The 14,512-nt window shown below is 42.8% G+C and overlaps 1 protein-coding gene and 1 long non-coding RNA gene across 13 annotated transcripts in view; one reads left to right on the top strand and one right to left on the bottom strand.

Moving 5' to 3' along the window:
• LOC135936677 (protein lin-10-like) overlaps positions 1 to 14,512 on the top strand; it is a 107,724-nt gene that overhangs the window by 52,720 nt on the left and 40,492 nt on the right. For all 12 annotated transcript variants that reach the window (XR_010574353.1, XM_065479589.1, XM_065479588.1 and 9 more), the window contains exons 3-5: positions 674 to 730; positions 11,363 to 11,924; positions 13,349 to 13,774. Coding sequence is in view for 11 of the 12 variants with exons in the window: in XM_065479589.1 (XP_065335661.1) it covers positions 11,409 to 11,924; positions 13,349 to 13,774 (942 nt within the window). In the remaining variant the exon portion in view is untranslated. The remainder of the gene's footprint in view (positions 1 to 673; positions 731 to 11,362; positions 11,925 to 13,348; positions 13,775 to 14,512) is intronic.
• On the bottom strand, positions 12,186 to 12,811 carry LOC135936681 (uncharacterized). Its single transcript, XR_010574354.1, has 3 exons — positions 12,594 to 12,811; positions 12,433 to 12,536; positions 12,186 to 12,383 (listed from the first exon to the last, which is right to left on the bottom strand). It is a non-coding gene; the product is annotated as an uncharacterized LOC135936681 (long non-coding RNA).

Raw genomic sequence — 14,512 nt, 5'->3', positions numbered from 1 at the left:
TTTCCAATTCAGTTAGGGGCGAATAGATGCACTCGACAGCGGGTCGACCGTGCTAGGTAAGCCAGAGTGTGTGTGTGTGTGTGTAATAGAGATAACACGGCAGGCATTATGCATGCACACAATGCTGTTTATCTGCGCGCGTGTTGGTGCCGGGCCGAAAGGTCAAAGGCGTGATGGAGCGCCGCAGTACTCGCCTGGCATCAGATTGGCCGCTCCACTGCGCCAATATGTGCTCTCTCTCTCTCTCTCTCTCTCTCTCTCTCTCTCTCTCTCTCTCTCTCTCTCCCCCGGCTCGCTGCTGCCGGCCGAGTGCGAAATTTCTGTCTGCCGCCGACGCCGCCAGAACAAAGGCTAAGCCAGTGCTGTCGCTCCCAAGATTTGGCAGCAGAAGCCCACCCTAATGGAACTTACGTAATCCGCACCGAAAATGGCCCTATGCAAATTTGCCAGCCGGCAAGTGGTCAGCTCAGAGATGAATGTGAAATTTGAGAATACAAAAGTTCTCTACCATGATAAACACATTTTACAAAATTTGCTCTCTGGATTAATATTTTCATCAACAGCAACGCGAGTAATTCTCATTTCACTGCAATCCAGTTTTCTCTGGATTGTGTGATTGCAAACAAATTTCTGTGCTTTTGTTTTGTTAACAAGAGATCATTCTTTGTTTCAGATTAACCGGGCTCTGCAAACATTGCGTCTGTGGAATGAAATATATCAAATTTACAAGGTAAGGCCTAACACGTATCTCCTTTAAAAGGTGAAAATTAAAGTCGGCGAAGTCTTTTAATTAGACGCTGAATAATAGCAAAAACAAATTAACATCAAGCTTGTTTCTGACTTGTAATTAAGGAATTGTGTTAATTCCAGTTGTAAATCAAATGCAGCTACTCTGGTGTCTAACTACCTTTTTTGCTTTGTAGTAAATAAATAAATGAGCAACTTGACTAGGTTTGGCTGTTCAAGGTTGCAGCAGTAACTGAAAACGACTGAAAACAATATATCAGCCTTCATTGGAATCTATTAGCAACTAATAGAATTTCCCCCAAAAATAAACAGTCTTTATTTCCATTAAAAAGCATCGGAACACTCATCATCATTTTCATTGATCGATTTCCGCTTATTTAACCTAAAAAATAAATCATCATTATTGGTGACTCGGGTGAAACGCTGTTTTCCAGTCCTCCGCCCCAAAATTGATTTCCAGCTAATTCTCCGCCTGACAATGAGTCGCAAATTTAAGTCGTTCACGGTGAATTGCGCAATACATCATGCTTAAAAAGTCGGTATCCGCCTCGATCCATCAACACACACTCAACCCTTAAATCCGCGCTCAGTCAATTAGTTGGCGGGCAAAAAGCTGCGGAAAGTTTGGCGCCGCGTGAACGCCTCTTTAGATCAAAATGTCACGCGCTGATTAAAAGTTGAAAGTTGGTAATAATCAAGAAGGCGGAGGAAAGTTGTGCGAAATAAAAAGGCGCGGGCGTGCATGCCAAACGGACCGAATTTTCAGCCCCTTCCGCCGGTCGCGTCGGCAAAAACTCCGAGCGACTAATTTTATCTTTGGGGGGCCTCGCGGAAGAGTTGTTAGAGCAGCATCAAACGCGCGCAGAATGTGCTACGTGGCGGGCTAAATAGACGCCGGCCGACGCGTGCCCTCCGCATACTAATCAACCCCGACGCATAATGACCCCCGGCCGTCACACCGGCAACGCAGAGAAATGGAGACGCGTGTCGTTGTGTTTGTTTCGCTTTTGCTCTCTCTGACGAAATGAGGCCACCTGCAAAATGGGCCTTTTCGCCAGCATTTTACTCGGCCACCACGCGTAAAGCCACTTACATAATTATACTAATGTTATTATGAACCATGTGGATTTGAATACTATCTTTTTGAAAAATCCTGATAATAAGCGTTACTTATTGACTATTAGTTTCCATTTTTACAAATTACAGCAAGAAATGGCATACAATGCTAGCAGATGTCTGCAAAAACGATCAGATACATATATAAAATCACGACGCACTGATCCAAAAGGAAAAAAACACACAAATTAATATCACTGTTGAGACTGCCGCAAGTGCTTTATTAAACAAGGTTGTTCCTTAATAAACATTAAATGTATACATTTTGGCTCTGCAGTCAGCATTGATGAAAGGGGCACAGGCACAGACAAACAAGACGTCATTACTGTCTGACCCAAAATATATGTGTGCAGTGTGTGCCTACAATTATTTTTTTATGTGGATGCAATGGCAGGCTTATTATAAAACAATTTTTATTTTAAAAAGTAAAGATCGGGCCAAAATTTTTAGGATGGTGATATCTTGATCTGGCCCGTTTCTAAGTTATTATCCACGTGTTGTTCCTATATTCCGCCCTACATATCTATCGGTCTTCTACGTATATTTATTTGCCGGACTGTCACTTTGTGGCCAAGACCCACTCTTCAAACGTGACTGGCCGACCCGTGCAAATGAGAATTCGCTCTTTTTCCACACAGTGTCTTATGTTCATGTACATTCGTGTTTGCTAAAGTTAAGTGAATTTTTTTCGCTTACATAAACAGAAAAGTTCTGAAGAAATTTTTTTCATGAAATGGGGTTTTGGGCAGAACTAGTAGAGCGCAATAAATACGTTTGATAGCTTCGAGGAAAATGTTTGTCATTAAGATTCAACCCGAGAAAATTATTACTTAGTTTTCAGTTGTAATTAAGTGAATTGCTTTCATTTAACTACACTCGTTCTTAAAAAAAGAAGGCTCTTTCATCAAATTTTCTAAAAGTGACTTCATTACGTAGCCAAATAAACAGAAAACAAAAAGTTGTTGATGTTCCAGAATCAAATTAATGTGATTTGGAGAGAGAATAATTTTGACTCACAATTAACTTTTTCTATATTAAAAATATATCTTGTTGTCACATCTGTGAAGTATTTTACATCATTCCTATAGTTATTTATAACTATATAACTAGATTAAAGAGTTTTGGTCAATAAATGTGTCCATGCCTTAAATTTGAATCTGAGGTTTCAAAACGATGTGATTCCAAATGCCAGCAGCAAGTGACAAATAGTTGCTAACCCTATGTGCTTTGTGTGAAAATCTAACTCAAAATTAGACGTATCTATTGCAGATCTTTCTTAACTTAAGTAAGTTGCTGACATTTCAGTTACAACAAAATCTGACCAAAATTAATTTTGATTTATGTATCTAAATCAATAAAGAAAACTTTTATTCTCCGACGAGCCCCTGTTAAGTGGCATCTGATGCCAACTTCATGTTAAATTTCGGAGGCAGAGCAAAAATATAACTAAGCTAAAGTAGTTGTTGAGTATAGCCATACTCAGTTTTTAATATTAACGTGTGTGTTCTAGACAACCATGATCCAAGTCAAAAAACGACCTTGATGCAAAAAGGCTGTCTCCTCGCATTTCCAATTGAAATTGTCTCGCTCCAGGGGGGAGTTAGGGAAAGAAGGAACTGTGCCGAATCGCGCATCTGGGCGGCAAATTGCCTCCGGTGTCGCGACCTCGAGCGTGTCTGTCGGCTCGTGTGTGTGTGGAAGAAATCGCACGCAACGCAAGCAAGCAGCCCAGACGGCAGCGTGCCGCAAAAGGGTTTAATTACCGCGCGCAAGTGCCACTCGAGGGTGTAATGATGATGAAACGACATCAAAGACGAGAATTTGGCGGCGATCATTAAGCTGATTAATTATCGAGCGGCGGCAATTTGCGCGAGCTGCTGAATTACGCGCAGCGGCCGCATTCAAATCGAAATCCAGCGGTGAAAATGGATTCGCAGCTTTGAGCTGGATACGCACTTCAGGGGTTTCGCGGTTCCCCGCACTTTTCGGCGTGATCCTATTATGATAATGTTGCGGAAATCAACTCCTCGCGCAGCGCGTTATGGAAAAGCGCACCGTTGGAATCCATGTAACGGATGATTGAGTCAGTGTCAAACTAGATCTCTGCAAACAGATCTGTTTTTAATTTGAGATCTTTGCAAATCGTAGTGAAAATTGATTGAACTGCAAGTCCTTAAATAATTCAAGCACAAAAACTGCCATTCAAGCTAAAACTACAAAGCTTTGTTTTGGATCTGATCTGAATTAATTGCAAAGATCCTATCTTTAAATTGACGATGAAATTCAACGGAAAGATTTCTGAATATCCTATACAGAGTATTAGGAGATGAATATCTGCTTTTGCATTAATTGAAACGTAAGCAGTTTAGTCCATTTTGCATATTGCTTACTTCGAAGGATGGCAAAACGCTCAATTCAATGAGATATCTGTAGCCACGATAACGACTGTGCCAATATGCCTATTTATGCATATATACAGGCTGCGAGCGTGTTTGGTTTCCGTGTGGCTGCACATGCACTACAACTAGTGCACGGTGCCGCAACGTACCAGGCTGAGGTCGCAGGCCCCGTATTGACTTGACCTTTGGGTGCAGGGCTGAGGAGAGACGGACAAATCGAACAGACAGCAAGTTTCCTCAATTTGCGCCGCGCTCTCCTTTGTGCCTGAACGTGTGAGAGCGGCGATGAGGACACTTGACGTCCGCTAGGGGATTGAGCAGGCCAATAACCATCAGACTCAAATTCATAAATATTGACCTTAGAAAGAAAGATACAGTCGCCGAGGAGACAGAAGAAAACTCGTTCGTGTCTCCCACACCGACGGATCTGGGTCAACCTTTTCCGGACAAAATGTTTATCGGGATTTCTTAGAGTTGGATTTACTTAAGTCGAAACAGAAAAATTAAATTCCTCTTGATTCACGTTTTACAAAATTGCAACAGAATTTAAAAAATTCACACATACTTGGATCCCTTTTTTTCATTTCTTCACTATCAACCATGTTAGTTGCACCTTCTGTGAGATGCACAGAGAAATAAATCATGGGAATTAAGTCGGAGTCAGCAAAGAAGTCTCTCTAGCAGAATATTTTAACCCGACGTAACTCGCCTGAATTTATAAACATTTCTGCGTCTGCCTGGGGGGCTAGAAGAGCGCAATAAACAGTCGTGTCGAGACAATAAAATACACCCCCTGAGCAGTGGGGCGAAATCCAGCCGAGGCTCGCAGCGGTCGTGCGTTTTCATCTTCATTATCAGCAGCAGTCATATAGCAGACGCGACATAAATATATCGTGTTGACAAAAGCCCCGGCGTTGCCCGAGGAGAAAGCAAAGCCGTATTTCGCGATTTTTGCGGTAAATCTCAGGTGCGTGCGCGGCGCAGAATGGATCTCGCGGGAGCCCGGTTGCTTCTATTGAGAAATGTTGCGAATTCATTGCGCCGGCTTTAATAATTGAAATTGAAGACAAAAGGTAATGAAGATGAACATCTGAGAAGATTTCCCAGGCGGGTGTTGCGTTGGCTCATTTTTAATGCATCTGAGCGGCGTCAGGCGAAATAATGAAATCATTCGGCAGCAACACGAATTAAAAGTACCACCGAGCGCAATTTCTGTTTTCGAGTCGTTCTGTTTTATCGACTGGAGCGAGCGAGCGAGCGACCGTCTGGGAAATTATTTAGTTAGCTGCCGAGCTTTTGCCTTCTTGAAATTGCTCTTTTGAATGCATCCCTGCCTCGTCCCCTGATGGGCTCGTTGCCGCGCACTGGAAAGCACCTCTAATGATGCTTATTGACGCTGATTGCATTTACTCCTAAATGGATCTTCATTTGATTTAAACAAAAGCCAAGAGTGCTCTTTCATTAGTTACGAGTTACTATTTGATTATTTCCTGATGAATCAGATTTGTAATCGGCGCGAAAAGAAGCTCTCAGTTAGACTCTTATATTGATTTACTTAAGTTGGTGGTCTGGTATTTCTAAACAAAGTTTTTTATGCACGAGTTTTCCCTCTTGATTTTTTTTAATATATAAAAAAGCTATAACCTCAGTTCAGTATTACAAAGCGTACAAATAAATATCTATGATAATTTTCCCCCGTGCTTTTAAATAATTACTTTTGCTGACTGCAATTTCCTCAGTAAGAATTTCACAGAAAACGAGAAAAATAGGTATGGATCATGTACGGCTGGGAGTTTTGCCGTTTCGAATTCATAAATCAAGCGGACAATTTAATTAAAAAGAATTCGCGCGAACTAACAATGCAGCCTTATCTGTTTTACAGCTGGAAAAATGCATAAATCTTCGTTACACTCACGAGCAGCCTTTTTGCATCATCACGCCGGCCGCTCGCTGATGCATTTTTGCACGTTGAAAGCGCTAGCTTAAAATATTTAGCGTTTCATTGCTTCCACGTATCTCCGTTGGCAATTTCGTATTCATAAAAGCGGCAAATTCACAAGTTCTCGCGCTGATGCTGTTTATTTTTATCAGTTCCCAGTTGGATGCGCGGTGATATGATTAAACAAATTTAATAGCCTGCTTTTCACCTTCTCTTCCGCTTTATCCACCTGCGCTCGTGGGCAAACGCAAATAATTGCTTGCGTTTTTTTTAACACGGTCGTGCCGAATTTCCAATTTCTTTTTTCTGCCGCGCATCACGTACAACTTAAAAATCAAAAGGGGACTCGGTGGTTTCTTCGGCTCGCAGTTGTACTCATCGATCTCTTCTCCGTATAAATATCGCCTTTTTTCAATTAAAATTGCCACAATGGAAGGGAGACAGAGTGAAAGCAACGACGGCGGCATTTGTCATTGTAATGAAGGCTCCGCCGTCGGTGCGATCTCTCAAAAAGAACACGTTCGCCAGGCTTGGAAATAATTACTGTGTAGCGAAAATCGATGCTGATGCATGCTCTTCTGACGGATTTCACCCCGCAAACATGAAAGACAAACGCAGGGGAAAAATTGAATGCGAAATCTGTGAGAAAAAAAATGTGTTCTGTTGAGCGAATACAATGACTTTCTTTGATTGATTCTGCGGTTGAATCATTTAAGGAAACGAATATGGGGGTATCACAATATTGATTTAGCAATTCTAAAAAATTAAATCTGCTGCTATTTCATTTCGAAGATAAGTGAACCATCTGCTAGATTTTCAAACCCTATTTGATTTATTGTAATCGTGAACAAATTTCTTACCCGAATTTCGTGTCCTCTATGACTCATATTTCTTTTGAAACCCTTCTTGAGAGAAAAATCGCTGAGTCAGTGGAACACACGAGGGAATTTCGGCGGTCGTTTCAGCGGAAGGGCGGTTGTTTCGATGCACTTTTGAGGAGGTCCCGTCATCGTGCCGGCTGAGAGTGATGGTTTCGGAGGCGGGCAACCCGTTCAGCACGAGTCGAACCAACTTTTGCCATTTCTCATGCGTTGCCGGCGAAATAGACGAAAGGGTTGCTCGTGCCAGCAGATAAATACGACCTGCAGAGTCGTGGCCAACGAAGCAAAAAAAGCATGCGGAAGAAAATGGCAGAGAGCGGTGCTGCATTGAAGTCGATCGGAGAGCTGATTTCAGCACAAATTCCTCCTCGCCTTCCAGCCACACAAAAAGTTTCCCAGCAGTCAGCTGCTCGTGTCTCTTCTTTAAAAGTGGAGCTGTAATGGCTTTTGATGGCTTGATGTTTATTGGAATTTTTCGTTGTGGTAGCTACGTTTTTTTTTCGATATATATCTGGATCTCATATCTAAATTTGAATTAGACGCTTAGCCTCGCAGTGGTAGATGGTTTACTCCCTTCTCTTTGCCGACTTTATTACTCACTTCTGGAGTATGAAAAAATGGTGCGCTGAAAGTGGGCTCTCTTTTCTCTTGCGTAGCGCCTGCTGGAGCAATAACAATGAATATGTATTCAGAATTAATTAATTTTTTAATGGGGAAAAATTAATCCTCGCAGAGTTCTTTTTTGCTCCCTCTGCTAGCAGCAGCAGGCAGGCAGGCAGAAATCTTTCAGCGGCCGCGGGCATTGTCCTCGTGGAGCCGGCTGCATTTATTATCTCGAGCCAGGCAGCCCTCCCAGAAGGGATTTTTCTTCTTTCTCTCAGCACCGTCCTTTGTTTAATATCGTGATATTTCGCCACAACAAACTTTTATAATTAAAATTGAAATATTCGCGGATGGCCCTTTTTCTACCGCAACCATGCTCACTCGTAATGAGACCGGGAGAAAGAGCTACGCTCAAAAGTCGCAAAACAAAAGAGACGTAAGTGCCTATTGTCGGTTAATTTCGAGCACTTACTTGGCGATTGCGCTTTAAATTGGCTTGACGTGTCTTTGGCAAGAGGCTATGGAAGGAGTTAATTTGTGGTAATCGTAAGACAATGGAAATTATTCTGTATTGCCTAACTGCTACCGTTGAATTTCGCTAGTTAAAATGCAAAAACTCAAGCTGTAGATAATCCTACTATTGCTCACTTTCAAAATTCCTAGTTGCCTTCTGGAGTGCAAAAGCGGCGTGCTGAACACGGGATGTGCTTTTCACCGAAAAGTGCAACCAGTGAATCCGCGCACGACTTTTGACATTCAAAGGAGCCATCTGAGGGAGAAAAGAAGGGAACATTATGGCTGAAGAAGTAAGTGGCATTACGTAAGTGAAAAGGCAGCCGTGAATTCTCACGAGCGAAGCGTGAAACAAATTCGAAGCGGCGGCAACAAGTGAAAATGGCTCCCCTCAGGTGAAAAGTCGGCGCTTCAATCAAAAGGCAGCATTGGCAATTCGCTCTGGAGCACGCGGAGAGTGCAATCGCGGCCAATGACTCGGCATTTTCCGCTTTCGCAACCGGCGGCACAGCATCTTTCTCTCTTGCTCGCTCGCTCGCTGACTCTCGTGAGAGCAAAAGCGGGCGCGATAAAATAAAAAGAAAGAGCCTCGAAATCCGAAAGTCTTTTACGATTGGCAGCCCCTATAAAAATTCTAGAAGGAAAGAAAATCTGGGTGGCGGCGGTAGAAAATAAAAACGAGAAAGCTGAACGAAATATAGAAAAGGAGGCAGTCAATCGAAGAAGCGGAAAAGTTTTCCATCGCTCCGCCACTCCATATGAATGAGTGATAGATCCGCGGAATCAAAAGTACTCACTTATCCCGCGCGCGCACAAAGGGTTAAGTAGTGAATGCATCGATCCGCTGGCCACACAATCGTCGCAATCTTTTCAATAAGCCAGCCGCGCGAAATCTCGCGGCAACAATACCATCGGGTGTGCGGCGGAAAAGCGGCGTGGAAGTAAAAAAGCCGCGTTTTGCGCGCGCGCCTATAATGATAGGAATATAAATGATTAATGACGAGGCGTGATGGAGGGTGACAAAGGAGTTTCGCGCGCTTAATAGAGCGTCAGTTTATAATTGAGCTGTAGGAAAAAAACGCGCGAAGCCCTTCTAGGTCGCCGACTCGAAAAATCCGCCACCGTCGTCGTCCCGTTGAATCAATGCAGCTTGCAAACCCCCCGGGCAATCTTGTTACTTCTTTTTATCTCGGCTGACACTTTTTGCCCGTGTTATTCTTGGCCTTCAATTAATTTTAGATGACAACACAGCAGCCCCACGCACTGTCTTTCGTAAAATGATTACCTCGATGCAGCTGAAATGAGGCGCAACGCAACGTTGAATGTTTGCTCAACTCATTTCGACGCACTCTCTGAAAGCAGTGTGACATAAAATTAAATCTCAATTTGCGCTAACAATTCTCTGAGATCCGTTCCATATTCACGCTTCACAGTAAATTACATTATTATATTTTTCTAGAATAAGAGCCTTGATTTTGAATTCTAATAACCCAATAAAATGGTTGGTAGATGTGTTTTAATCGGGAATGATGCTGCAAACCCCATAAAAATCCTTGATGCCGTTACCTAAACGAGTTTACTCATGATTTTTTATTTTAGAAATTGGCTCGCCCTGTATCCTTACTTGGAATTTAACACCATTTCATAGCTTTAGGATTCACCCCGTCATAAAGCATAGTTCGTCAGATTTTGCCATTTTACTCGAAAACTCAAAATGCTTTACCATAATATATTTTCTTGGAAAATTTGTTTTGATTTACCTTGAATGCATTTACCAGCAAGTTTTCGGGAAAGTGGGAAAAATCTGATTTTAAATTGCTATTCTTAACTATTGAATAATTTGTAATTTAGTCGTTCAAACAATCTGCTCACTGAAATTAAGTACGCAAACCATTATCAGTCAATCGTTGTAAATCATCAATCCAAGTTTTTATACAAATGCAGAACAAAGAAAATTGTGTTGGAAATCCTACGTACATTAGCGTTCACAAACATTTTTACAACGTAACAAATTGTGATTGATTTTATATCATTTTTTAATTCTATGAAATAGTAATTCGACATTGTCAAAGTACCCTTGGTTTATGTAATTTAAATTATGGTTTGAATCTGACGCATACATTCGCATTTTTCCAGGCTTTATCTGACTTTTGACGTGCAAATTAATTGAAATCCAATGACTTTGTCCTCACCACCCAGACCGAAACAAATTGCGCTCAAATGCGCATCTAGAAGCGCCAGCAATGATTTTAATTGCGTGTAAAAAACGCTAGCCACTTTCAATTACACCCCGGGGCTTGCTGGATTCGGTAGCACAAAAGCTTCGGGAATTAATATAATTGTGCCACATTCGTAGGAAAAAAGAGCGGGTCGCTTGTGTATCTGCCACAGAGGTCTTTGTCAGATTCTATGCTAATAATTAATTACGTGTTATCTCTCTCCTCGCTTCGCTAATATTGCCGGCGGACGTTGCCTTTATCTTGCAAAATAGTGTGTGCTGGTTCGCAAAAACAAATATCGCGCCTGCTGCATGTAAAATCAGTAGGGCGAATAATGGATTATATATTGAGCTGTTTTCCTGCAGGTGTTCCGTGCTTTCCCGTTTGTAAATTTCAAAGCACTCATCTGCTCTATTTTTAGTTGTATTATATGCTTGTTCGGATATTTATGTTCAAGCAAACTCTTTAGGTCTATAATTCAAAGATACGCACAATGCCGACCTTCACTGGAATTGAACTTGCTTGCTAAACGTCATAGATAACAATCGTAATAAAAAATGATGACTAACCGCTCTGGCAAACTTAACTATTAAATTTCAACTAAAAACTTAATGATTTCCTTAAATCCATGTGCCTTAACTGGCATCTGCGGCTTTTAGCATACCAATCTACCGCAGGATCTATGAATGATTTTTTTAAATGCATCATTTTCATTTCCACGTTTTAATTATTAAATCGAGCTTCATTCCTTGCTAGCTTTAAAACTTAATATTTTGAAATTTGATGTCTCATTTTTCTTAAAAGTTATCTTCGAATTTTGTGAAAGGTTACAATTAATAAAAAAATCATCATTTGGCACAATGTATATTTATGCAAAATTTATTTTCATAAATCAAGAATATAAAGAGTTAAATTTAAATATAATTGTGACTGCTGTGTTTGCAGGTGCGCACAAGCGGACTGGGCCCGCTAGGGGCCACGCCAGGGTGCCATGACCAGTCTGCTGGACAACCTGGACTGCAGTAGCGACAGCGAGGACATCAACCGGTTGTTCCCCAAGTGCCGTAGCGGCGGCGGCAGTCTCACCGCAGGCAACAACAAGACCTCAAACCCGGACGTGAACCTGAACACGCTGCACGATGACTGCAACGACAACCGCGTCCTCTCGTTGGTGATGAGCGGCGGCGGCGACGAGCACGATATGGCGCCGCCCAACGCGGCGCCGCCCTCCAACCTCAACGGCCTCGTCGACGCCGACGACGAGGAGACCGAGGAAGAGGACGACGACATGCAGGACGAGTCGCCGGCCGCCTCTGGGGGCGGCTCGCCCCCCGCCTCCAACGCCGAAGTGCCCAACGGACGCATCAAGTATCTGCGCGACTCGCGCATCGAGATCGCGGGCGGACGTGAACTCTACTCTCAGAGCAAGAGCAAGGCCGGACGCGCGAAACGCTTTGTACAGGAGGACAGTCTGGGCGCAGCCGCTGCCGCAGTCGGCACTGTCCAGGTCAGTAGCCACAGAAAACTCTCTCAATCATATCTTTTTGTTCCTATTGTTGCGAGAAAGAAGGAAATAAACGAGAATTCGAAAAAATACCCCAAATTCTCTAAACTCTGGCCGACAATTATTCCTATAACGCACAAAGCCTTTCTTCTCGCGGTGGGTTCTACGACCGCCAGCTGCAGCAAATTCAGAGATTCCTTGAGCAAATATCCAAAAAATGTCTATGCTTAAAGAAGGGAAAGCCAAAATTTAAACCCGCGCAACTTAACAAGACAATTGGACTTTATTTAATTACTCTAAACAGTACACAAGAAAGAATACAACGCGGATCACTAGAATTCCGCTTCCGACGCCTCCGAACTGATATCACTCGCTCCCTTCTGGACCATAAACCCTACGTCGCTCCGCCACTGCCGAAACTGGCAGAAATTAGCAGCAGCCTGACCGCTCACTCGCCGACATCTGAAATTGATTCCTAAGTGGCGGCCCACAACTTACTGCCCAAAACTACCTTAAAGTCCACGGCACGGCCCTGCGACGGAAGTCCTCGGCGTTGCCCACGAGCCCTTCAAAAGTGATCTCCTACCTTGTCTAATTACGCTGTCCGACTTCGGCCTGCCCACACAAACACAAATCAGTTACAGGAATTTTACTTGGCTCCAGAGATCTTACTCGTTTAGCTCGTGGACTACGCTTCTCCTCGTTCCGTCCTTGTTCGGGTTTTTATACGGTCCTTTCTCCTCCTGCGTCTAGCTCCTCCTCGTTCTCCACGTTAACCCCTTCCTGTGCCTGTCGTCTTTTGAGAGGGTAGCTTTACTCCCCTAAGAAAGAAGAAGGTTATCCCCTTAGCACCCTCATCCCCACTTCCTTAAAGCGCCCCTGCCCTTGCATCACACCACTATTTAACCTGGATATCAACTAAAAAATAAAGTATTAATAATATATGTGTTTAAGTAATGAATAAATATTGGATTTTTTATCTCATTAAAAAATTATTTACTATCTATGTCGTTAAACATTACTTAACAAATGACTTTATTTTCATAGTTTAAAATTATAGATTGCGCCAAGATTTATAATATTTAATATACATATTGAATAGTCAATGATTTAGCAGATATCCTCCATCGCAAATAAAGTTAAATTATATTAAAATACCAGAACCTTTCGCTGAAACAAGGGATGTAATCGTTTGACTAGAACTAAAGGAATTTCAGTTTTGATATATATAGATGAATCTTTAATAATAAATATAGTCTGGAGACGAGAACAAGGCAGCGCCGAGGGAGGATGACAGAGTTAAATAAATTGTGTCCCTGCCGTCAGGCGGAAACGGCAAATAATACATACACTCGCAGACAAAGCACGAAACTAATCTGTAATCCCCAGCAACAATACAATAACTGTGTGTTCTCTTGTGCCGGCAGGCCTCTTTGGCCAGCGGCGGCCGAGGCGGCGTGTGGGAAGTGCGCGGCGGCGGCGGGGGCAGCGGGGGCCGCGGCAGGCGGTCGACGCACGCGCAGCCGCCGCCGCTGGAAATGGTGACCGAGACGGTGTTCTCGACAGAGGTGCGTTCGATCAGGCGAGTGTCGGACGCGTCGAGGTTCAGAGGCGGCCAGCAGGCGCAGCAGCCGGTCGTGTACGAGGCGCCCGTCGCCCCCGGAGCAGCAGAGGTGGTCGTCTTCGACGACATCGGTGACTGCCTCACCACCGATCAGCAGCAACAACAACACCTTGGCCGCCAACTGCACGCCAGCAGCCGCCACCACGAGGACGACTCATCCGCCGGCTCCAGCTCCACCGGACGGGACACACCGCCAGCCTACCACAGGCCGCCCGCCGACTTTTTCAAGGTCAGTCCTGATTCTCCACTACAAATCCACGCAAATCGTGAAATCTTTGCACGTGACTATTCCAGTTCTTTGTTTCATTCATTTGTTGGACGAGAGCAATGTTTATTTAAAATTTGTGCACTTGGAGAGGAGGTTGTTACTTTGAAAACAATCATTTAAGACAAAAGGTTAAATTTAAAATTGGAAGGTATGAACATAAACTCTCATTTAGAATTTTTAAACTTTACTATTGGCCTCGGTTGTTATGAATGCCATTTTTTAACTGCCCCTCATTTGTAGCAATGGTTCTTTGGCAACCGTTTTTTCCGTCCCTTGCTATTCAAATTTCAAAGTTGAGTTTCAATTTGTACTATTTCCTCAACTGTAACCAAAACATTCCTAATTTGTCTCAATCCGCGAGAGTTTTACGAAATGAGCATGAAATCTCCAAATTTCAATTTTTAGCCTGAAATGAAATATTCACAATGCAGATTAAAATGTCCTTTACCCACTCAAAATGTTAGTATAATTTCAATCAAATCAAGTTTCTGACGACACACTTCACAAATTTAATTAGAGAATTAGGTCTCAAGATCTCGTACGCTCCAGTTCCCGTAAATTAATTTATCGCTAAGAATTTTTATCTCTTCACTGATGCCACTGACAGTAAGATTATCATTAATGATTTTTAATCTGACATAAATTATCCCTTTACTTGATGCTTGCCGAAAGAAACCAGTAGTATCGTTTTATCAATTT

The sequence above is a fragment of the Cloeon dipterum genome, chromosome 2 (genome assembly GCF_949628265.1).
Source record: "Cloeon dipterum chromosome 2, ieCloDipt1.1, whole genome shotgun sequence".
NCBI lineage: Eukaryota > Metazoa > Arthropoda > Insecta > Ephemeroptera > Baetidae > Cloeon > Cloeon dipterum.
This window is presented reverse-complemented; position numbering and strand designations above follow the sequence as displayed.